This window comes from Prionailurus viverrinus, chromosome B1 (genome assembly GCF_022837055.1).
Source record: "Prionailurus viverrinus isolate Anna chromosome B1, UM_Priviv_1.0, whole genome shotgun sequence".
In the NCBI taxonomy this organism is placed as follows: Eukaryota; Metazoa; Chordata; class Mammalia; order Carnivora; family Felidae; genus Prionailurus; species Prionailurus viverrinus.
The window spans coordinates 114,811,941-114,836,883 of NC_062564.1; the positions used below are offsets into that span (position 1 = coordinate 114,811,941).

A 24,943-nucleotide genomic window follows, 5' to 3' on the forward strand; every position below is an offset into this window, starting at 1 on the left:
TGGATTATCTTGGGGAAGAGCACAGAGCAAAGAAAGGGCCCAGGACCTCATTCCCAGAGGTAAGAACATTTACATGTTAAGCGAGAGAAGAGGAAAATCAGGAAAGTGTGGCGGTGCCAACAATTTATGAGAGTAAGTGATTCAAGGAGAAAGGAGTGATAACTCTGCTGAGAGGTCTCCAGACTCCAGACTCCAGAGGATGACTCCAGAGGTCTTTAATAAGAAAAAAAAAGGTAGGAACATTGAGATCTTAACAACAATCTTACCACACATTCTACAGTCATGAACTCTTTTAAGCCCTCTTTACAATGCTTTGAGTCAAAAGGAGATTTTTTTTTTTTTTTACTACAAAGAAATTTGGCCTCCAAAAGGTCAAGAAGCCCAACTAGTTTATGAAAGAACCAGATCTAGACCCTAAGACTCTTGGTCCATCGTTATTTACAGAACATATTTTAAAGCACTGGGCAAAACAAGAAACCATGGAGGTTTATAGAAAAAGAGTGACTATCTGTGACTTTGCCAGGTCTAGCTAGGTGTTTTTAGAATAAATGTACATTCGGCATCATCTTTCAAGTATGGGGCTGGGCCAAGATTACATGATTAGGATTTCTTGGGAGATCCGTAAGTGCCTTCTGCCCTTCATTTATAACACCTAGAATTCTTACCATGCTGTTGGTCATAGGACCCTATTTCTCAGCCTATCTTAGGCAATGCAATAATACTCCCTCTGTGCCGTAATGTAAATTAATAACTTCATTCAAGAAAAATATCATCTGCAAACATTCTTCAAGTGCGTTGCTATAGGTAAATTAAGCTTTCGTTGCTGCCTTTCAAAACACAGAAAGAAGGAAATGCTCTAGTTTAAACTCTATGGCTAATAGTTGCATGACCTTGAATAAGACCTTTTCTGTGCCTCGTTGTTCTTATCGACAGAACAGGGAAGTTAAATCAGATGATCTGTAGTTCTTAAGATAACTTATGACTTAATGTTATAGTTAATCAGCATTAACTTTGTCCAGATATTGAACTTCCAATTTGATCAGTGTGTGAAGATCATCCCAAAGGAAGTCAAGAAATTTAGGAATGAATTCCAAATGCACCACCAGATAGACATGTAATCATAAGACAGGGAATAATCTCTTTCGTCTTATGTTAATGGCATAACAACTCTCCTCATCATTTCTCGGGGTTTGTTTGGAGGACTGAACCAGGTAAATCACGTGAATATGTTTCATAATCTGTATAGTAGGAGAGAAATTAGAAGTGTAATTACTGTTACAGTAGATCTTTGAAACACTGAGTTATCATTCCCGACAAGTATCGGGCTGCGTCCCTGTCACTGATCCTTAGGGCATGTGACGTTACTTTAGTTATGATAGGTTTTGCTATTGGAATACGCTCACTGTGAGAAAGGAGACCACTGTAGGATCTGATCTCCAGAGAGCGCCTATCTTTGAACGTTTACAAGAACACAATGGGATACACCAAAAAGAAACAAGAAAGAAAGTGGGAAGGAGGGAATTCGCGGGCAGAAGAGGAAGAAAGGCAAAGGCAAGGTCGAGTTCGGGAAATCAAAGGCGAGTCCAAAGAAGTAGCAACGATTGGGAGGGGTAGTGGGAACCGCAGGGCAGGAGCCGGAGTCAGTTAGTTGAGGGGCACGGGTGGTGGCGAATGAGTGGCTAGTCCGGTGACTCGCCAAAGCGGGCACCCGGGCGGAGGAGGGGGAACAGGAGGGTGGGGCTTGGCAAAGGGCAAAGGCAGGGCAAGACTTAAAAGGGAGATGACCCCAGCTAGTTGATGCCACCAGTGACTCCAGACGCCCCGGGCGAGGGGACCCCACGAGGGACCGCGGCGGGAAAGGCCCGCCGCTGGGGCAGCCTCGCGAGGCAGGCGCTCGCAGGCGAGAGGGAGAGCCGAGGAGCGCCCGGCAGCCGCGCCACCATGTGCGAGCTGTACAGCAAGCAGGACACCCTGGCGCTGAGGAGGAAGCACATCGGGTGAGGACTCGGTAACTAGCGCCAGGGGCGGGGAGCCGAAGCGGGGCAGGTAGCGGGCGAGCAAGAACGCGGCGCGCCGAGGCCCCCCGGGGCGGTGGCCCGCCGAGCGCGAGACGCCGCCGCCCGGCAGCCGCACCTACGCACTCGCGCAGCAGCCCGCCCGCCGCGCCAGCCCCCGGCGCCCGCCGCGCCTCCGCCGGGAGGGAACGCCGCCAGCCTGCTCCCGCGCAGTCCCGGCGCTCTGCCCCCCGCCGCTGCCTGGGAGCTGCCGGCGGCTGCGAGAGTTGTCCCACGAGGGTTAATAGATCTAGGAGGGGAACTATTCCAGGGATGGGTAGCCCTGCGCCAAATCCCACCACCCCGAAAGCTCTCAAAACTGTGAACTCAAAGATATTAAAAAAATTTTTTGGGGGGGCGCCTGGGTGGCGCAGTCGGTTAAGTGTCCGACTTCAGCCAGGTCACGATCTTGCGGTCTGTGAGTTCGAGCCCCGCGTCAGGCTCTGGGCTGATGGCTCAGAGCCTGGAGCCTGTTTCTGATTCTGTGTCTCCCTCTCTCTCTGCCCCTCCCCCGTTCATGCTCTGTCTCTCTCTGTCCCAAAAATAAATAAACATTGAAAAAAAAATTTAAAAAAAAAAATTTTTTTTTTTAAATCTTTATTTTTCAGAGAGAGAGAGAGAGAGAGAGAGAGAGACAGAGACAGAGACAGAGTTTGAGCTGGGGAGGAACAGAGAGAGACAGAATCCCAAGCGGGCTCCAAGCTCTAACCTGTCAGCGCATAGCCCATTCTCCGGGCTCAGACTCACCAACCCGAAGATCATGATCTGAGCCTGAGCAGAAGTCGGGTGTTTAACCGACTGAGCCACCCAGGCGCCCCTCAAAAATATTTTCGACAGTGACTATGAAAACAAACTAATTCTGACAACTTTTGTTTAAAGTGAACTTTTTCTTCTTGCTTGCGTGGTTAGGAGATAAAGGGTTAATCCAGCCAGAAGAAAACCTTAAAAGACACTTTGTTAAGAGTAAAATAAGCTGTGCCCTCATTACAATGAAAAAATGCAGTCTCCTTTTGTTTTGCGCGTGTTATAAACGACTCGGTAAAATACCGGTAAGCGTACAGCACTGAATGTTAGGTCAGACCTGGGCTCTGGTCCTAGTAGGGTGTCATGTTACCTGTGTGACCTCTGTCAGATTACTTTAATTTCCTCTTCTGTGGGAGTAGGAATAACATTCTGCTTCACAGGAGTGAGCAAGTGAGATTAATAAGCATGATCTGGTTTCTAAAAAGGCACATGTAAATATAGATGATGATTGTGGCCACTGTAAAATCAAAGGCCTGCAATACTCACAAGTAATTAACAAGCACTGTCATGGGTAAACTTGAGAGAGGACTAGGGACGCAAGAAAGAAAAGAACTAGTATCTACTTCTGAGAAATGCTAGGCGGTTGCTCCTACTGGTCTCCTGGTCTCAACCCAGACGTTTCTAGATGGCCTGTTGGGAGATTGCTTGGAAGGAACTCTCTCAACCCGGCATAGCAGAAGCCAAAATGGTCCCATTCCTCCCTCATTACTCAATCACCCCCTTGTCTTTTTCTGTTAGTTTTCAATCCTATATAATTAGATTCCAGGGAAAACCCAATGGTTTCTAGTGTGAGCAGAAGAAATTTTGGGAAAGGAGGAATATCACCATGGACAGCCCTGAAGAATTTTACCTGAAGTCTGAGTGCAACGTGTAAAGTACCGTTAGCAAGGGAGGATGAAGTCTGCAGTTACTAGCCCACATTCATGACAAAGGTTTCCTTTGGCTTTTAACGGGGAGTATAAACTAACAGTTGGGTTTGAGCTAATAAGATTCTCATTAAATATTAGTTTCCTTTTAACTGACGATGCTTAATCTGAGGCAATTTTAAATTAAGATTACCTATATATAATAATTAAAATACTTTCTAAAGTAAAGTATTTTACTTATACGCAATAAGTAAAATACTTTCAATTTAATATGTAAGCATTTCATTACCTTCCAAAATACCTCCAATGCATGTGGCACTTTTTTGTGCATGCAAAATCACCAAAATAAAAATAATATATTCTATTTTACTTTCTACATATCCATAGAGCTAAGATAAAAAAAACTTTCGTGATGTTTCTATGTTACTAAAATTTATACTCCAGGCATTCTAAAATTTATATTCCAGACATTCATCCAAGTAACCCAAAATATGGATGACTTTTTATTATGCTCAAAATAATGGATTAAGGGATTAGAAGAATAATTGGATTTCATTATTTAAGAATGGAAAATCCATTTGATACAGGACAAGTACCACGCAAAAGACATGGGAATGGTCTCCTATAAAATCTCTTTTAGGGGAGCCTGGGTGGCGCAGTCGGTTAAGCGTCCGACTTCAGCCAGGTCACGATCTCGCGGTCCGTGAGTTCGAGCCCCGCGTCGGGCTCTGGGCTGATGGCTCAGAGCCTGGAGCCTGTTTCCGATTCTGTGTCTCCCTCTCTCTCTGCCCCTCCCCCGTTCATGCTCTGTCTCTCTCTGTCCCAAAAATAAAAAAATAAACGTTGAAAAAAAAATTTTTTTTAAATAAAATCTCTTTTATAGTATTTAATACCAATTTATTTATAGTTAGCTTTTAGTGCTATTGATTTCTTATCAATTAGACCAGAAAGGGAGAGGGAGAAAACAAGCAGATACTGACTTGGGCTATGGTATTAGGACACTCTAGTGTCAAATTCAGGGTTTTTTTTTTCACTTGTTGGCTGTGTAATCTTGAACAAGGGTCTTGATTTTTCTGAGCCTCAGTTTCCTCACCTATAAAAATGAGAATGGTAATAACCCTATTTCATATGATTGTCAGGAGGATTAAATATTTGTAATATTTATCAGTTCCTGAACATAGTCAACCTCAAAAAAAAAAAAGTTTTTTGTTTTTTTGGTTTTTTTTTTCTGGTAGAACAAAACTTCCCAAAGGAAAATTAGTTATTGGTTGGTGTAATTAGAGCTGTCAGAGTTGATCCATGTGCCTCTAAACCGAGTTGTCAAATCATGGCAAATTTCATATCACAAATACATGAAATATATGAGCAGGGTCACGGATGGGGGATTAAAGTGAAAGGTTCCAGGCTAATATGAAAAATTTTTTTTAAAATGTATGTCACCCAGGTTGTGTTTCCCTTTCCTTTATGTAACTGTAATTTTCCACTGATCATGACCTTCATTGAAAAGGAAAAACACTGAGCAGTCCTTCCAGACCAACGTGTTTCCTTTCATTATCTCTAGGCCCTCATGCAAAGTGTTCTTTGCTGCGGATCCCATCAAAATAGTTCGAGCCCAGGGGCAGTACATGTTTGACGAGAGAGGTGAACAGTACCTGGACTGCATCAACAACGTGGCGCACGGTACATGTCCTGTCTTTGTTGTGCCGTGAAGGATACGTTTGTGGAGTAAGGCAGACAGAGCACCACTGATATGTGTCCCAGGAATTGCAATGGCTGGAGCTCCTTGGCTGAATGGGGTCAGTCGTCCCTGCCAGGAAAAGTTACGGAGCAACGTGGGAGAGAAGGAAGCTCAACTTTTTCTTTTTCTCTTTTTCTTGCTTCAGAATCCCCCTCACTGCCCAGGAATTTAAAATTGTAATTTCTTTGTTTGTTTGTTTGCTTTGTCTTCTAAATTCTAGTGGGACACTGTCACCCGGAAGTGGTCACGGCTGCCCTGAAACAGATGGAACTGCTAAACACAAATTCTCGATTCCTTCATGACAATATTGTTGAGTATGCCAGGCGCCTTTCAGCAACCCTGCCGGAGACGCTCTCTGTTTGCTATTTTACAAACTCAGGGTATGTTTCGAAGTTTCCCACCCACCCCCATTCCCGCTCATCTCTTTGTTTACTCTCTCACACGTATCTTTCTTTTTGATTGGTGGTGGAGCGCAGACGTCTAAAAAGTTTTTCTGAGATTCTTGCCACTTACTAAGTGAACACACGCAGGGGCCCTGATGGTTCGGTTTTCTTCTGCTTTTGCTCCATGAGCTTGTGGACGGCATGCTCCGGGGTTTTTGGCACAGCCACTGATGATTAACATGTGCATGTCACTCAACTTTTTATTACCAGGGCTTCCCTTGGTGAAAGGTAAGGAAAGCATATCTAGAATGCTTTAGTATCCCTAAAGGAGAGACACCTGGGTTGTAACCCTGGCAAAAATATCCAAGCTGGTTCTCACGTGACAAAACCTAACCAGTCGTATGACACTCACCTCTTCAGACACTAGAGGAAGCAGCTAAAAAAATCGATAGGGACCCCCTGCCTGGGTCCTTCAGCCTCTTAAGCCTCGGATTCTTGATTTCCGCTCAGTCATGACCTCATGTTCTGTTGAGTTGGAGACCCACATCCTGCGGAGCCTGCATGGGATTCTCTCTCTCTCTCTGCCCCTCCCCTGCTCACCCTGTCTCTCTCAAAATAAATAAATAAAACATTTAAAACAAATTTTTTTAAATAAAGGAGCGCCTGGGTGGCCCAGTCGGTTAAGCATCCGACTTCAGCTCACGTTGGGCTCTGTATAAACAGCTCAGAGCCTGGACCCTGCTTCAGATTCTGTGTCTCCCTTTCTGCCCTCCTCCACTCGTACTCTGTCTCTCTCTCTCTCTCAAAAGTAAATAAACATTTAAAAAAATTTCTTTAAAAATCAATAGGGCCTGGGCAGTTTTTTTGAAGCACGAATAATGGATTTCAGCAAAGAAGGAATTCTACTAAACGGATATAACTTTTGTAGGACTTTTGTTAAATTTTTTTTCATGTGTATTTATTTTTTGAGAGAGAAATAGAGGGCGAGCAGGGGAGGGGCAGAGAGAGAGGGAGACACAGAATCTGAAGCAGGCTCCAGGCTCTGAACTGTCAGCATAGAGCCCGACGTGGGGCTCGAACTCACGAACCGTGAGATCATAACCTGAGCTAACGTCAGACGCTTAACTGACTGAGCCACCCAGGCGCCCCTGTAAGACTTTTGATTGACTTGTTTTCTTAGGCAATTAAACATTTCCCTAACACAAGTACAAAAAAAGGAAGGACTAAATTCAAAAGAATAGATATGTTCCAACTTTTAAGTTCCGTAAATTCAAGTTATTCTGTATCCATTCTATGGAATATTCTGCAGACGTTAAAAATATGTGTTTGAAAATACATTTAGAGTGACATGTGAAAAGCTCACAATGCAATATTATATTGGGAGGAGACGTGTACATACAGCATTAAACTCATATTTTAAAAATTATGTGTATGTATATATGATTAAAACTATTAGAAATTCTGTAACTGTTTGATCATATGATATTGTGATTCACATTTCTCTTTTCAATGAGATTTTAAAACCAATTTTGTAGGCAGAAGATCATTCCTTTTTCTTTGTAAAGAATGAAGAAATTTTAGGATCCAATTTGTTGTTATAAAGCATTCCTTTGCCTTCAATGAATTAAATACCATAATATTTGCCTTTCACTTCTAAAGAATCCTACACTGTCAAAAAGGATTGCTTCCAAGAGCACTGTCACCAGAGACTGGAGGCAGCAGAGCCTGGGATGGTACAAAGCATAATCCTGAAGTTAAACAGTCTGAATGCTGGCTCTTCCTCTTATTAGCTGTGAGAGCTTATTAGCTGTGAGAGCTCAGAGAGCTCCTTAACCTCTCTGAGGCATTGCTTCATCCATACAAAGGAGACAGCAGCCCCCGCCATACAGAGCAGTTCTGAGAATAAATGCAACCAAAACACTCCATATGATGTCTGGCAGAGAGCAAACATCCCACAAATGATTATTTTCTTCCTCTGTGTCTGAGTAGTGTATTTAGACTGCCAAAACCAGAAAGAAAAATTATGATCTTCATTTTATCAATGAGGAGCTGATCAAATATTGGGTCAGTAGAACTTAGTTTTGTGATCCAATTAAGGGGCTGTCGCACTGCCATTCCTCCGAGATGAGGCTTAACGCGGGCTTCCTGACATCCTCCAAGTCTGCCACCTACTAATGTGGCTGAACTAGGCTGAAATTTGAGCTGAGCAGCATATCCTTTGAATTGGGTTTCTTCTGTGTGTCTCATTCCTTATTGAAGACCTCTGGGGAACTTGTATTGGAAGGATGAAGTGAGATTTGCTGGGTGAGCAAGACTGAAGGGGAAAGAGAGGACTGCAACTTACTTCTCCATCCATTTCTGAATAACTGGGATCTTACAACTTTGGTAATTAACATTTTGAAACTTTTTTTTTTTTAAGCTTATGTCATGTTGATCCCTGTCTCCGTGTTATCTTAGATCTGAAGCCAATGACTTGGCCTTACGCTTGGCTCGGCAGTTCAGAGGCCACCAAGATGTGATCACTCTTGACCAGTAAGTTTTGGATGCAAGACTTCTAAGCAAGAAGCTCCTTCAGACACAAAATCATATTGGTCCTGTCCATACCAAATACCACAAGCCCATGTGGAGGAGGGTGGCACAATGATTTTTATTCTGTATTAAGGTATCAAGGCCAGCTTAGGCCTGGAGAATTCCTAATTCTGTTGAAGTTCCTGCAAACGGGGGAGGATCTCTTGGATGCTGTGGTCATGGCTAATGGGCTTTGCATGAATCAGGGCTTGCTTTTTACACATTAACTGTTTGTTGAGCCACCACACTGCATAACTCAATTGTTCTCAAAATAAAAACATAACTGACGTCTTAAAACTCTATACATTCTCATCATTATTGTGATTATCCACTATAATTAATTTAAAAGATAATGCTTTAGGGCAAATTTAAAAAAATTAATGTTATTTATTTTTGAGAGAGAAAGAAAGCACAAGCTAGGGAGGGGCAGAGAGAGAGGGAGACACAGAAACCCAAGCAGGCTTCAGGCTCCAAGCTGTCAGTGCAGAGTTCAGCTCTGGGCTCTAACTCATGAACCTTGAGATCATGACCTGAGCCGAAGCCGGATGCTTAACCAACTGAGCCACCCAGGGACCCCAACAATTTAGGACAAATTTCTTATTTTAGAAACCAAGTAAAAGATAGTAATTTCTCCTTAGTTTGTGACTATTAACAGTCATTTAATCTCACCTTCTAAACACGAATTTTTACATTTAAACAAGAAAGCTGACAACCTCCATTCCTTATTAAGATTTTTTCTTCTAATTTTTTTTCTACCTCTCCACTAATATCAGACGCAGAAGCTTAAATTGAACTTCTTCATTTCTTGCCCTTATACAGGCTTCTCTTGTTTTATGTGCTGAGTGGCATATTCATTTTCTATTGTTGCTATAACAGATTACTACAGATTTAGTGGTTAAAGCAACACAAATGTATTCTTTCACAGAGGGAATAGGTCAGAAATCCAAAATGGGTCTCATGGGGCCAATATCAAGGTGTCAACAGAACTGTGCTCCTTCTGAAGGCTCCTTCTGTTTTCTTGCCTTGCCGGGCTTCAAGAGGCTGCCTGCATTCCTTGCTTGGAGTCCCTCCCTTCCACTGCCCTGCCCCCCCCCCCTTCCATCCTCAACCTCTGACCACCAACCCCCTGCCTCCTCCTTTCACTTGTGAAGACACCTGTGATTACATTGACTCTCCAGGATTATCTCTCCATCTCAAGATTCTTAATTTATTCACATCTGCAAGGTTCCCTTTGCCATGTATCATATTCCTAGGTTCCAAGGACTAGAATGTGGGCATCTGGGGGGCGGGGGGGTGCATTGTTCTGCCTACCACAGTTGATTTGTTGGTTCTTTTTAAATTTCCATTCTCCCTCACCTATAGACAGCTATTCTAATGTGTCTAGTGTATATCTTTTATTTTTGTGTTCTTATATATTATATTTTGTGAATCTGTTTTAATTTTATAAAAATTGTCATAGATCTTTTTCTGTTTCAAACTTTCCCCTCAGCACTGTTTCAAGACTATATTGCTAGATGTACATCTATTTTTCTAATTCAGTGTGGTCTGATAGAAATATGTGAGCCACATAGGACATTTAAATTTTTCCAGTAGCCAATATATTTGCAAATATCATTCCAATAGTTAATCAATGTAAGATATATTGAGATTTCTCTTTTTCTTAAAAATTTTTTAACATTTATTTATTTTTGAGGGAGAGAGACACACAGAGCTTGAATGGAGGAGGGTCAGAGAGAGAGGAAGACAGAGAACCCAAAGCAGGCTTCAGGCTGTGAGCTGTCAGCACGGAGCCTGATGTGGGGCTCGAACTCATAAATGGTGAGATCAGACCTGAACCGAAGTCAGATGCTGACCAGACTGAGCCACCCAAGTGCCCCTCTTTTTTCATATTTTAAATCTTTAAATCCAGTGTATGTTTTACACTTACTGCACATCTCAATTCAGAGCCAATGCATTTTAGGTGCTCAGTGGGGGTGTGGTTCCCCCCACTGATGGATACTGTCACTGTCCGTTGCTCCTAGCTACCACAAGTAGGTCTGCAATGAGCATCCTTGTACATGTGCCCTTATGGACCTTTCTAAGAAGTGCTTAGGGATAAACACCCAGAAACAGGATTGCTAGTCCATAGGGGTACTGTGGTCCTAATGTGATTAAATACTACCAGATCAGCTTCCAGAATGGTTGCAACACTCTACACAGTGCATGAAATTTTCCATTTCCCTCTATCCCCACCAAAACCTAATAGTATTCTGCTTTCTCATTTTTTTTCTAATTTTGGCCAGTCCAGTGACTATAAAATGATATCAATGTTGTCTTAACTTTGCAGCTTTCTAATGATGAGTTTGAGTATCTCTTCATAAACTTACATGCATTTGTGATTTCTCTTCTGAGAATTACTTGTTCGTGTTCTTTGCCCATTTTTCTGTTGGGGTTCCCATCCTTTTCTTGTTGGTTTGTGTTTACTTGTATTGTCTAGATCAAAAGATCTCAACCTTGACTGTGTCTTAATATTACCTAGGAAATTTCTTTAAATGCCAGTGCCTGGGCCCCACGCCAGACCAAGTAAAGAAAATCAGAAGTATATATTTTTAAGTTTCCCAAGTGATTCTACTATGCAGGCAGAGTTAAGAACCACCATAGAGTTAATCTCTTTTAGTTTGAGACATTTCAAATATCCTTTCCTGCCCTATCATCTGTCTTTTAGCTTTGTCCATGATATCCTTCAACAGGAATCTTTAATTTTTGTTTTTTAATTTTTTTTTCAACGTTTATTTATTTCTGGGACAGAGAGAGACAGAGCATGAACGGGGGAGGGGCAGAGAGAGAGGGAGACACAGAATCAGAAACAGGCTCCAGGCTCTGAGCCATCAGCCCAGAGCCTGACGCGGGGCTCGAACTCCCGGACCGCGAGATCGTGACCTGGCTGAAGTCGGACGCTTAACCGACTGCGCCACCCAGGCGCCCCAGGAATCTTTAATTTTGATCAAATCAAATAGATAAAATTTTCATTGTACAATTTGTGTCTTCTAAGTTTTGTTAATATCTCTCCCTCTACACCCACTGCACTCCCTATATCATGAAAATGTTCTTCATTTTCTTCTGCTGCCTTGTATGAAACCCACCTGGTGTCCACTGTGTTACATTTATTTGTGGATGTGTCTCTGAGGTCCTTTTCTGCCCCAGTCTTCTCCTTGTTCTTATTCTGCATACTAACTTTATTACTATGGCTTTGTAGCATGCGTTAATCTATGCTAAGGGAAGTCTTCTCTCTTTGTTTTATCTATTCCTGGGCTTTTTAAAATTTCTTTTCCAGATCTCTTAATTATGCCTTTGGGAAAGAAACAGAAAAGGGTATATTATAGCCACCTGTATTTTAAGTGAGAGAAAGGAATCTCATAGCCACTTGGCTACCTCTCAATCTGAGTTCTTCTTGAAGAGATCTCATGCTCTTCCTGACTTGTATTTGGCCAGCCTATGCAATCAGACATCCCACAGAAACCATTCCAGACAGAAACACAGCCCATTCTGGGATATGAAGTTATTTTTAAAATTTACTAGAATGTAACTGTCAAATACATTTAAAGAATACATACTGACAAAGTTTTCATGAAGCTATAGAAAATAATTTTTTACATGTAGACAATATAATTTAGTACATCTAATATCATCCTAAGAAATTAAGGGTTTTTTTCCTGTTGAAAAAAAAAATTGTCTGGGGCGCCTGGGTGGCGCAGTCGGTTAAGCGTCCGACTTCAGCCAGGTCACGATCTCGCGGACCATGAGTTCGAGCCCCGTGTCGGGCTCTGGGCTGATGGCTCGGAGCCTGGAGCCTGTTTCAGATTCTGTGTCTCCCTCTCTCTCTGCCCCTCCCCTGTTCATGCTCTGTCTCTCTCTGTCCCAAAAATAAATAAAAAACGTTGAAAAAAAATTTTAAAAAGAAAAAAAAATTGTCTATGAGGACACATACTTGGTTTCCTATGTGTTTTATTACATGAATAAGGAGAACTGGACAAATTAAATGCCAGTCTTGCCATGAAAACTTAGACCCTGTAGAATTAAATCTGGCACCAAGGTTTAGATTCTCCCCGGATGATTAGGAATACTGGTTTTCATACACTACAAAAACATCCTTTGCTGAGTGATTTTGGTTACTGTTCTTTTTCCTTTCAGTGCTTACCATGGTCACCTATCATCTTTAATTGAGATCAGTCCATACAAATTCCGAAAGGGCAAAGATGTCAAGAAAGAATTTGTGCATGTGGTAAGTATCTTAGAATCCAAGAATCAGAAAGTTAGAACTGGAAGAATGCCTAGTGATAATCCAGTCCGATCCTTTCATCAAAATAAAACTATGAAAAAGAAACTAAGATTTAAAGCAGTTATGTGACTTACTAAAGTCAAAAGGCTAGTTAATGACAGGATGTGGTTTAAAATCCATTGATGAGTGTCACAATGAGCAAATTAGTATAGTTGTAGTGAAAGCTAGTATTTACAGTTGTCATTTTATTTTATTTTATTTTATTTTATTTTATTTTATTTTTGCCTTTGGTCTTCAATTACTTTTTCCGTCACTGATGCCAGCTTGAAATTCAGAGTTGAATCTACTGTGTATGAATGTCTTAAAATTAAATTGCTCTATGCTAAATTATTATACAGAGTTATGAAGTAAAATAAATAGGAAAGACAATAAAGAAATCAATCAAATTGTTGAAGCATTAAAACAGAGCTCAACTCAGGGTTCGAACCTGTGAACCGTGAGATCATGATGTGAGCCGAAATCAAGATTTGGACGCTTCACTGACTGAGCCACCCAGACACCCCGAAATGCCTTTTTTTTTAAGGCTCATTTGTCCGAGAAGTAAATCTTGAGAAACCCTACCATTTGATTGTTTTCAGGCACCAACTCCAGATACTTACAGAGGAAAATACAGAGAAGATCATGCAGACCCAGCCGGCGCTTATGCAGATGAAGTGAAGAAAATTATTGAAGAAGCTCATAACAGTGGAAGGAAGGTTGGTATTTGCAGCTTTGAAAACATCTTAACATTGTTTATAAGATGGATCGAAATCATTGTGAGAATTGGAGAGGCGAAAAGGATTAGAGCGCAATGCCCTTTTTGTTCTTCTCTGCTTACATTTCACTTGGTTCATATTTTTAAAAGTTCATTATTATAATCATGCCTCTAAAACTATCTATTTTTATTTATTCTAGAAATGCAATCACTATGGCTTAATTCTCCCCTTCTCAGTGGGAGGCAGACTATGGTCCAAAGGGGTAGGAGAGGAGAGGATTAGGAAAGACTCTTCCAAATGATGGAGGGAGGGGAAGAGGCACAGTGGTCCTGGGACCTCAGAACCAGTGCAGGCTCCCAGGCCCAGGATGCCTTGGTGCTTCCCTTGAACTGGTTCAACTGTCCCAAAGCTGCACAGCCCGGGTTAGCCAAGGCAGAAAAGATGTTTCTCCAATCTGAACCTAGACTTCTAAGACAGCACCAGAATCCCCCAGAGTAAGAGTTTCCATTTTCTCAGTCGTCACCCTACTAGCTTAACATCAATTCTCAGCCCATTTGGGGGTTACTTATGTGCTTTGCCTTGAATGTTTATTTATTTTTGAGAGAGAGAGAGACACACACACACACACAGAGACAGAGACAGAGAGACAGAGCACGAGTAGGGGAGGGGCAGAGAGAGAGGGAGACACAGAATCCGAAGCAGGCTCCAGGCTCCCAGCTGTCAGCATGGAACCCAACGCAGGGCTTGAACTCAGGAACTGCGAGATCATGACCTGAGCCGAAGTCCGACAGGACACTTAACCAACTGAGTCACCCAGGCGCCCTGACAAGTGCTTTGCGTTTAAACTGGCTTATGGCATCAACATGGCAATAAAGAAAACCTCCATTTTGATGAAAAGGAAGTCTTTGCTTTTTCCAATTCAAATATTTTTATCTTAGTGCCTGGAGAGTCATTTGCATTTCTTAACTGTTTTCTTTCCATTCCGTTCATTTTCCATATCTTCAGATGTGCTATCTGCGCAGCTAGCCCTCAGCTCTACCTGTTGTGGGGAGCTTCATATGCTTTCCTTTTTGTTTGTTTTGTTTTGTTTTGTTTTGTTTTGTTTTTTGGCTTTTCTTATTCAAGCATAGCCTATTCTTCTTTACACAAACGGTAAACAGTTCTTCCAGGGAAATGCTTACATTATTAAGATCACATGGTCTTTTTGCCTGCTGCAAAGGTTCCCATAGCTTTTGGAGCACATTAGCATTCAGTAGCTATTGAATTGATGCTTTCCTGTTAAGAATGCTGAAAGCAATGAGCAAATAGAAGATGGATGCTTCAGAATATTAGATGTGCTTACAAGGTCAGGGAATTTTAGAGAAGCAATCTCTTAAGTCCAGTGGCTTCATGTTATAGCTAGTAAATGAAATATTCCAAAGGGAAGAACGTAAGCCAAGGTAATAGAGTTACTAAGATGTAGTCTGGTTCTCTTGACTTCATATCTCATACTATGTCTATGCTTTCTCCGCTTGATTCAGTGTTATCTATTTTCTGCCCCCCATTTTCTTCCCCTCCAGAGCATTTCATCTGCAGTTCCTTTTGTGAACTGCCTAATTCCATTGAGTTAAGCCTGGGTCAGGGTAAGAACTAGAAATAAGGCGCAGTAACTAAAGCGCGTGGCCACAAGTTGCTCTCCCCTTTCCTTAGAGCAGATTCTGGGCGCAAGCAATCCTCCTTCACCAAGCTGAGGAAACAGGCACCACAGGAATGGGTTTAGAACCTGGGTAATTTTTTAGAAGTTCATATCAAAGACTGATCCAAACATCATTCTCGTTCAGCCAGTCCTCATGAAAACACTGCATTTAAATTAGTAACAGAGAAATGGAAGTCGCCCTCTCCACCGTTCCACTGGTACTGTGGAATTTCCAAAACTGATGCTTCAGATCAGTTTGCATTTCCAGCACGGACATCTTTTCTTGGTCATCAAATGGCCTGTCTGACACCTGCCACAGGCACATTCCCACCCAAAATAACCTGCTCTATAAAAAGTCCTCGTTTTTAGGGGGTTCAAGGGGAACCTAATGGACTTTGACCCCATCTTCTCTTGTGTAGATTGCTGCCTTTATTGCTGAATCCATGCAGAGTTGTGGCGGACAAATAATTCCTCCAGCAGGCTACTTCCAGAAAGTGGCAGAGTATGTACTTGACTTGGGCATCCTTGGTCAGACTGAAGGCTCTGTGACAGTTCTACAAGGCCATACTGGTTAAAATATTGAAGTACTTGCAGACTAGCTGGTGAAGAGCCACTTAGGCATGCCTGCCACACCGGGACTCCCCAGAGCCCCTCCACCTTTCCAAGATCCAGCAAATAAAGGGAGTATGTGGTCCAGCAGGGGGCCTCCAGGACCCTGCTCCATTCCCCAGCCTGGCATCCTCTCTGGCTGGTGCCCATGCTTACCAATCAGTAAAATTGGAAGATTAACCCTGCTAAACGCTACTGGTTCACTTCTTTCTCTTCCCGCTTAAAATGCCACAGTAGAGCTTACATCAAGCAGCACAAACCTCCATAATATAGAACATGTCTAGTCTGGAAATAATGTGATTATATTGCAAAGTCAGTGACATCACGTAGATGCTTTGGGGATTTGAGCGCTGAAATGTTTTTGACAATGATTACAAACCTCAAGTTAACGACATTTTTTCAAGTCCTCCATAATCTATATCTTCGTGGGTGGGTTTGGGGACCCTCCGTGACCCGAAGGCATTAGATTTCCTTTTTGCTTTTCAGATATGTACACAGAGCAGGAGGTGTGTTTATAGCTGATGAAGTTCAGGTGGGCTTTGGCCGAGTTGGAAAACATTTCTGGAGCTTCCAAATGCATGGTGAAGATTTTGTTCCAGACATTGTCACGATGGGGAAACCAATGGGCAATGGCCACCCAATGGCATGCGTTGTAACAACCAAAGAAATTGCAGAGGCCTTCAGCAGTTCTGGGATGGAATACTTCAATACGGTAAATTTTGACCTCCCAGTTTATGCTAAGAGGGAAAAATAATGCATGTTCTTACACTTCTTGCCAATGTAGTAAAGAATAAAGTTCAGTATTGCCAGCTAACCGCCCCAGGACACTAGCCAAACTTGGATCTAACCATATTTCGTTCTGTCTGGCATAATTCTTGTATTTTTCCTTGTGTATCTTTCCCCTTCCTAAAATGATTAATTGTTCTTGTAATAAATGGTTGCCTTACTAAACTCTACAGGTTATGTTTCACTCACAGATGATATGATCGCCTTTATTTTGTATCACATTTAAATTCCCCAAGCATTTCTAAAGTGTTTAGATGATACAGTACTATAAATGTTATATGGCTGTCACAGGAGATACTAAATTTCCTATCTTTGGGAAATTTTATTTCCTTGGTTTTACCCCCAAAAGTCATGAACTTTAAGCTTGGAAAAATTATTATAGTTTGTGCAGTACGTGTATTAGGACTTGTGACAACTAATAGTAAGATTCAAACCGAGGACATAAATTATTTGGAGAAAATGTCATTGCGTAGCTGTTTTCACACAACTGTTCAGGGACCGAAGTCCACATCCCCCTCACTGAACCACATTCTGAAATTCTTAGTTCCCAACGCAGTGTCTCGTTTTGGTTTGGATGAACTAATAAATTCCATGATAGTCCTTCATACCAATTATGCGGCATGGAGACTATGATTCGGAATGAATTTTCACTCAGTCGTAAATAAATAGAATCACACTATATCCTAAATCTAAAAAGTTTGCATCACAAGAGAAAAACTTATTGAAATTATATCTTTATCTGCTTATGTATGAGCCAAATTTCTCATAGATGAAGCAATACCACTAATTCAACTATTATGTTTTTATCTTTTTTCTGCAGTATGGAGGAAATCCAGTATCTTCTGCTATTGGTTTGGCTGTCCTGAATGTAATTGAAAGTGAAGACCTTCAAGGAAATGCCACAAGAGTGGGGGATTATCTTACTGAATTACTCAATAAACAGAAGGCTAAACATACTTTAATAGGAGATATCAGGTGTGCTTATCATGAGATTGTCATATGGTTACTCACTTTTCCAAATGAAAATAACTTATCTTATAAACTTAAAATAAATTACATAAAATTTAATCTAGAAAATACTGAAAAACATAAAAAACAAAATTTGTTCTTAATCCAGAACCCTGATATCACCACTGTTAACTTTTGGGTGTATACCTTTCTTGACTTTTATACTTCAATAAATAAATAAATAAATAAATAAATAAAGCCGGTATAACTTCAGCCTGTAAAAGATGGGAAGAAGGAACTTAAAGTAACTCTAAATAATTTTTCAAAAATTATTGAAAATGACATCCTGGAGGGGCGCCTGGATGGCTCAGGAGGTTAATCATCCAACTGCGGCTCAGATCATGATCTCAAGGTTCACGGGTTCGAGCCCCACATTGGGCTCTCTGCCTTAACATGGAACCCGCTTCTGAGCTCTGTCTGTACCCCCTTCTCCCTTTGCTCCTCCCCCACTCATTCTCTCTCTCTCAAAAATAAACATTAAATAAATAAATAAATAAATACATAAATAAATAAAATGACATCCCGGAAAACTTGATATTTTTCATAGATATATATAAACTTTACATATTTATCATCATTAATGTCCTGAGAAGCTAAGAAGTATGAGAAGGTTGTTTTTAAGACTTTTCTTTTACAATTAAGTAAAGAAAAAAAAAAGCTGGATGAGAAAAACAACTTGGTTCAAAAACTAGAAAGACCTGTGACAGTGGGTTGGTATCTTGGATTTGTTAGAATCAGTAACAGTTACCCCTACAGGGAATCATATCCAGCTTTAAATGAAAATGAGGTTTAGGGACAATGTTAATCTTTTGTGACAGTGCAGTGTCTGATAGAGTATCTGTCAAGTTTTCTTTCTTTACCTTCTTCAGGGGCATCGGCCTGTTTATCGGAATTGACTTGGTGAAGGACCAGCAGAAAAGGACCCCCGCCACAGATGAGGCTCAACATGTCATCTACAAGTAAATACGCCCCCACACCTGACTGGTATCCTGGCTTGAAAGATGCCCCTCCCCCCCATTTGAAAGCTTCCTTTACTTCCTCCCACCTCTCCAAATAAGGGAAGTTTGAGACACGTGCATGAGAATACTGAACTGCTCTGTGTTCACATCATTCTTTTTTTCTTTTCTTTTCTTTTTCTCTCTAGAGAGGGAGGGAACCTTTTTGCAAGCGGGGGAGGGGAAGAGAGCGAGGGAGACAGAGCATCCCAAGCATGTTCTGTGCGATCAGTGTGGAGCCCAATGCGGGGCTGGATCTCTCGACCCCGAGATCATGACCAGAGCTGAAATCAAGAGTCGATGTTTAACTGAGCCACCCAGGCACCCCTACATCATTCTTAAATAATCTTAGTTACCATTTGTGTGCACTCACATATATTTCCTGCACTAATTAGGATGAAAGAAAAGCAAGTGCTTCTCAGTGCCGACGGACCTCATAGAAATGTGCTTAAAATAAAACCACCTATGTGCTTCACTGAAGAAGATGCCAAGTTTATGGTGGACCAACTCGATGAGATTCTAACAGGTCTGTTCACAGATATTTAAGATGCCACCCTGTCCCACACCCAGTCATACATGACTGTGCTTGTTCTTCATGACAGAAGTGAAGGCAGTTGGAAATGAACATATGACTTTGTATATAGAACTAGAAAAAGAAAATAATAACTATGTAGACTCTTAGTTAAATCAAAAATTTCTGTTTGCACTCCCGTAACTACAGATCTAGGTTTTTAAGGAACTGACACAACTTTATTTTTATTGGTTCTCACTTTTTTTTAAGTTTATTTTATTTATTTTTGACAGAGAGAGAGAGAGAGTGGAGGAGGGGCAGAGAGCAAGGGAGAGAGAGAAAATACCAAGCCCCAACTCAGGGCTCGATCCCACGAACTGTGAGATCATGACCTGAGCCAAAATCAAGAGTCGGACACTTAACCGACTGAGCCACCCAGGCGCCCTTATCTGTTTTTGCTTTTCAAAAACTGCATGTCTGCATTGTAATATGCACCACAGACACGGGAGGATATGGTATTTCGGCATTGTACCATGAAAATGCGAGAAACGTTATTAATAAAAATTACAGGTTACAGGTCAACAGTTATTTGCTATATGCTGAACCGTTTGACTTGTCTATTTTACTTATTACATTTAACTTTTGAGGGATTTTTTTTTTTGCCATTCAGAATTATCCCTGTCATAGGAATTTAGCTTTTGCTTACCTATATTATATAATTCGGTAGGTTAATTTGTTTTCTGTTATGAGCATAAACTGAGATTGAAAGTAAACTAGGAATGTATGGGGCGCCTGGGTGGCTCGGTTAAGCATCCGACTTCAGGTCACGATCTCACGGTCCATGAGTCCGTGAGTTTGAGCCCCACGTCGGGCTCTGGGCTGATGGCTCAGAGCCTGGAGCCTGCTTCCGATTCTGTGTCTCCCTCTCTCTCTGCCCCTCCCCCGTTCATGCTCTGTCTCTCTCTGTCTCAAAAATAAATAAACGTTAAAAAAAAAAAAAAAAGAAAGTAAACTAGGAATGTAAAAACCATGTTGAAACACATAACGTACTGTCCAACGTTAAGATATTTTGGGGTTGCATAGTTATATCTTTAAGATTCAACTTCTCTGCTCCCTTCTCAGACGTTTGGGGTTAGGGTAAGGCTGAGAAGCCAGGAATAACAGAGCATACAACATAGATGATCGATCTTGGAAAAGTTGAGAGTCAGCCCAAGTTATTTGTGATGTAGTCACTGTCTTTGGACCAAGGGCACACTCACACTCACCCCTGGCACACTTTTCTCACACACTGCATTAACGCGGGTCCTTCTGAAGGGCTGGGTGGAAGAGTGTAGGATAGGCAAATCTGTCACCATTGCTTCAAAGTCACCTCAGAGCTGGAGCATTACTGACGGTGGGCCAAAGAATTTCCTTTGAAATTTTTTTTAACGTTTATTTTTATTTTTGAGACAGAGAGAGACAGAGCATGAACGGGGGAGGGTCAGAGAGAGGGAGACACAGAATCGGAAACAGGCTCCAGGCTCTGAGCTGTCAGCACAGAGTCCGACGTGGGCTCGAACCCACGGACCGCGAGATCATGACCTGAGCCGAAGTTGGCCACTTAACCGACTGAGCCACCCAGGCGCCCCGAATTTCCTTTGAATAACGTGAAGGAGGCATACCTATCAGGTTCAGTGCCACTTGTAAATGATAATGATGGAATGCTGCAATAAAAGTTTAAAAGCAGCAATTCTAATAGTGACATGTTTTAAACACATTACATTTACTTCTTAATTCTTCATGAAGCGTACTTCTATAGATACCACAAATATTTTTTTTTAATTTTTTCAATGTTTGTTTATTTTTGAGAGAGAGAGAGAGAGAACAAGAGGGGGAGGGACAGAGAGAGAGGGAGACACAGAATCTGAAGCTGTCAGCATAGAGTCTGATGCAGGGCTCGAACTCAGGGACTGCGAAATCATGACCTGAGCTGAAGTTGGATGCTTAACCGACTGAGCCACCCAGGGGCCCCAAAAATGTTTTTTTTTTAATATTTTATGTCATCCTGTCTTCTCCACTATATCTCCCTTGATGTAGTTGTGGAAGAAGCCATCGGAGCCAAAAGTGAGAGTGTGACCTCTGAGAATACTCTGTGCAGAACAAAGGTAAGAGTCTGCTACTCTGTTTTTAGAGGAAAAGGTTAAAACTTTGGAAAATTAACTGAAAGGAATGCAAATTAAAAAAAAACTGTACAATAATTTTTAGAATAAAATCCACCTTTGCTAGGGTTGGCTTACTGTTGCAATTTTGAGTGCACAATTAAATTTCAAGGCAAGCATCCTACCACTTGAAAGGAATAAAACCAAAGAACCATTATTACTGGATCACTCCCATAACCTCCTTCCAAAAAAAAAACTCCTCCAGCTTGCAAAGAGGGCCTTCAAAATAAAAAGAGAAATGATTAAAAATGTCCTAAGCATCCTCCTGTTGGAGGGTCACCTGACGCTGCCTCGGATTCCCGCACACCATTCTTTTTTTTTTTTTTTAAATGTTTATTTATTTTTGAGAGAGACAGAGTGTGAGCAGGGGAGGGGCAGAGAGAGAGGGAGACACAGAATCCGAAGCAGGCCTCAGGCTCTGAGCTGTCAGCACAGAGCCCGACACGGGGCTGGAACTCACAAACCATGAGATCATGACCTGAGCCGAAGTCAGACGCTTAACCGACTGAGCCACCCAGGCGCCCCACTGCACATCACTCTTTAAAAGCAGCAGAAGCGTTAGCAGGGTGGCTCCAAAATGCCAGGGTTTGGTCCTGAAGTGAACTAAAGTATAAACTTCAAATTCTGGGGCCTGAGAACCATCTGGCACCAAGTGGCCTAGTTTCTGCATTTGATGTGCTTCCAGCAGAGGGCCTTTCCATTCTCTCCCTGAGCTGCCCAGGGTGTGAGAAAGTGCTCCCCAGCTCAGGAAACAGAGAGGCAAAAACTTGAGAGGCTTGTTGCATAATTTGCTATTTGTTTATGACTTGGACACACAAAGGAACACTCAGTGCCTCGAAGCTGCCCGCACATACGGCACCCTCAGCAAGGTCCTTCTCATGGAAAAACATTAGGCCCTTTGAGAGAAAATGGTTAACAGGACTGCTTCTGTTTCTTGGTGGAACACAAACCGATCCTAGAAATCAATTCTTACCTGCAGTTTAAGAGCAGCTTGTCAAGGCTAGGACAGAATCGTAGCTGAAAACTGAGCAAGCATTGAAAAGGAGCCTACAGGGGCGCCTGGGTGGCGCAGTCGGTTAAGCGTCCGACTTCAGCCAGGTCATGATCTCGCGGTCTGTGAGTTCGAGCCCCGCGTCAGGCTCTGGGCTGATGGCTCGGGGCCTGGAGCCTGTTTCCGATTCTGTGTCTCCCTCTCTCTCTGCCCCTCCCCCGTTCATGCTCTGTCTCTCTCTGTCCCAAAAATAAAAAAAAAAATAAAAACGCTGAAGAAAAAAAAAAAAAAAAAAGAAAAGGAGCCTACAAAAAAGGGAGTTCTCAATGAGAATCGGATGCTAGAGTTAGCGAACACATTTCTGAAATTTTGGCTTGGAGTCCCAGATTTTTTTTTAATTTTGTTAATGTTCATTTATTTTTGAGAAGGAAGCAGAGAGAGAGAGAAAGAGAGAGAGAGAGAGAGAGAATGAGAAGAGCGGGGGAGGGGCAGAGAGCGCAGGAGACACAGAATCCGAAGCAGGCTCCAGGCTCTGAGCTAGCAGCACAGAGCCCCATGTGGGGCTTGAACCCACAAACTATGAGATCATGACCTGAGCTGAGGTCGGACACTTAACCGACCCAGCCACCCAGGCGCCCCTGGAGTCCCAGATTTTATGCTGACCTCACATTTCAAAGGTCCACAGAAGATACTCACCAGGGTTAGAGAGGAACAGCCAGTGTCATAGCGTCCTGTTTGCCTGCTGGCCTGTTGAGTCGGCCCTGCAGAGGCCGGGCGGCTCGGAGGGGGGCGCGCCTGCTGGAGTTTGTGCGCCTGCGCCTGTCTTGCAGATGCCTAACGAAGCACACTCGGAATTGCTCAGTGAAGGCACCTCGGATCCCAGAGAAAATCCCAGCCGAAAGAGAAATGGATTGTGCACAGATAAGCACTCGCTGCTCAGTAAGAGGCTCAAGACATGAGAGATTAACATTTTAAAGCAGGATAAATATCCAGGGTTATAGAGAATGAATGGAAGTGTCTCTTCGGTTAGTACCTGTGTTGTACCCTCTAACAGTAGAATTTGCATTTCATTTAGATGTGTAAATAAAAAGGTAACAGAGTGAAAAGAATAAGCCGAGTGAAAGCCAAACCATGTCAAGATTATTAGTTCAGTCTCTAGCCTGTTAATTCCCTACTTGCGATTTCTGAAAGTACTTTATTTATTCTACTAAACTTATGATTCAAACTGAATATTAAGTTGGCAGTTTTACTTCTCATGTGTTAATGTTTGAAATGAGAGAGCAAAGTACAATAGGTTCCTTAACTTTAGAGACGTAGTGCCTTAAAATATGAATGAACCATTCTTTATTGATTTAATTTATATATATTTTGGGGCTATAATCAAAGATGATGTAAACAAAACATTTTTACTAGAAAAGCGTACCCTTGTTTTGCACAGAACACTAGGGGTGGTAAAAATCAAAGCCATTTGGAAAAAATCACATACAGCAAATGTTAAGAAGCAAATGGATAAATCAGGGGCACTTGGGTGGCTTAGTTGGGTAAGCATCCAACTCTTGGTTTCAGCTCAGGTCTTGATCTCACGGTTTGTGAGTTCAAGGCGTGCATCCGGCTCTGTGTTGACAGCACGGAGCCTGCTTGAGATTTTGTCTCCTTCTCTCTCTGCCTCTCCCTCACTCATCCAAACCCTCTGTCTCAGAAATAAATAAACATTTTTTTAAAAAAAGAAGTAAATGGATAAATCAGACTTCTGGCAGAGGACTAGGTAAATCAAGATCTTGTGGTGTCGTGGTGGGGGCCTGGCAGCAGCAAAGAACACAAGAAATATATTCAGAAACACAAAGATGTAGCTGGACCGGCAGCAGTAGTCAAAGCACTGTGCTCAGTGAGGAGACCTCAGCTCTGTCTAAGTCAGGTTGTGACGCCTTGTCCACTCATTTACCTGGCAGTTAGGAAATTAACTTCCATCCAATCATCTTCCTTTCTCATCAAGTTTATCAGTACCCAGCACACTCCCACACACACAAGAGAGGGAGCTTTGGGTGCGCGTGCCCGTGTACAAACACACACACACACACACACACACACACACACACACTTCTAACCACACATTGCAAAGGGAAGTGAGGAAATATGGGACCTCCAGATTCTCTTTGCAACATGCTGATATCGTGAGACATTCACTTGGAGGCCAATATACTGAACTTGGAAGAAATTTTAATTTTAGTATTTTAGTATTGACTTCCCATTATCTCTCTATTGCCTTCCTAATACTTATTAAACTTTGTATTTTGGGTTTTGTTGCATAAAAAAGAGAGAATAATTCTGCTGTGGCTGTTTCATGATAACTGAGAGGGATGTTGAGAGGAAAATGTAAAATCTTCCTTTCTGAGTTTGTCATTAATTAAAAAGCTATTTAAAAAAGCAAAGTCTCATTATTAAATACTTTTTTCCTCCTAAAAATATAATTGACCCTGTGGATTCTGGCTGGATAATGCTGAGGTTGGTTCCCAGGAGCTGGCAAAGAAGAGGGGGTATAGAGATATCTGTGGTTGGCTTCTAAGGAGCACATCATCAGATCTTTCACAACACAGGTCAACACCCCTATAAGCACCCTCTCATGGGCATGCTCAGTGTTTGTTCTCTTTTCTCATTGCAGAAGGCAAAAGCAACCCATACCCGCGTTATATGTTTCCAAGTATAAAATAGAAAATTAAGACTTTATTCTTTGATATACTCCCACT

The 24,943-nt window shown here is 42.0% G+C and overlaps 1 protein-coding gene across 1 annotated transcript; it reads left to right on the forward strand.

Moving 5' to 3' along the window:
• The first annotated feature begins 1,791 nt into the window (after positions 1-1,791).
• On the forward strand, positions 1,792-23,772 carry ETNPPL (ethanolamine-phosphate phospho-lyase). Its single transcript, XM_047856368.1, has 13 exons — positions 1,792-1,997; positions 5,286-5,404; positions 5,683-5,842; positions 8,303-8,377; positions 12,584-12,674; positions 13,310-13,426; positions 15,521-15,603; positions 16,197-16,422; positions 17,317-17,471; positions 18,374-18,463; positions 18,895-19,025; positions 21,087-21,154; positions 23,030-23,772. The coding sequence occupies exons 1-13, from the start codon at positions 1,798-1,800 to the stop codon at positions 23,156-23,158; spliced, it is 1,644 nt and encodes a 547-aa protein (XP_047712324.1). The 5' UTR covers positions 1,792-1,797; the 3' UTR covers positions 23,159-23,772.
• Positions 23,773-24,943: the final 1,171 nt, after the last annotated feature.

Coding starts and splice junctions, on each gene's coding strand:
- ETNPPL (XM_047856368.1), top strand. CDS start 1,798: ATGCCACCAGTGACTCCAGACGCCCCGGGCGAGGGGACCCCACGAGGG. Junction 15,604..16,196: donor TACTTCCAGAAAGTGGCAGA/GTATGTACTTGA, acceptor TTTGCTTTTCAG/ATATGTACACAGAGCAGGAG. Junction 16,423..17,316: donor GGATGGAATACTTCAATACG/GTAAATTTTGAC, acceptor TTTTTTCTGCAG/TATGGAGGAAATCCAGTATC.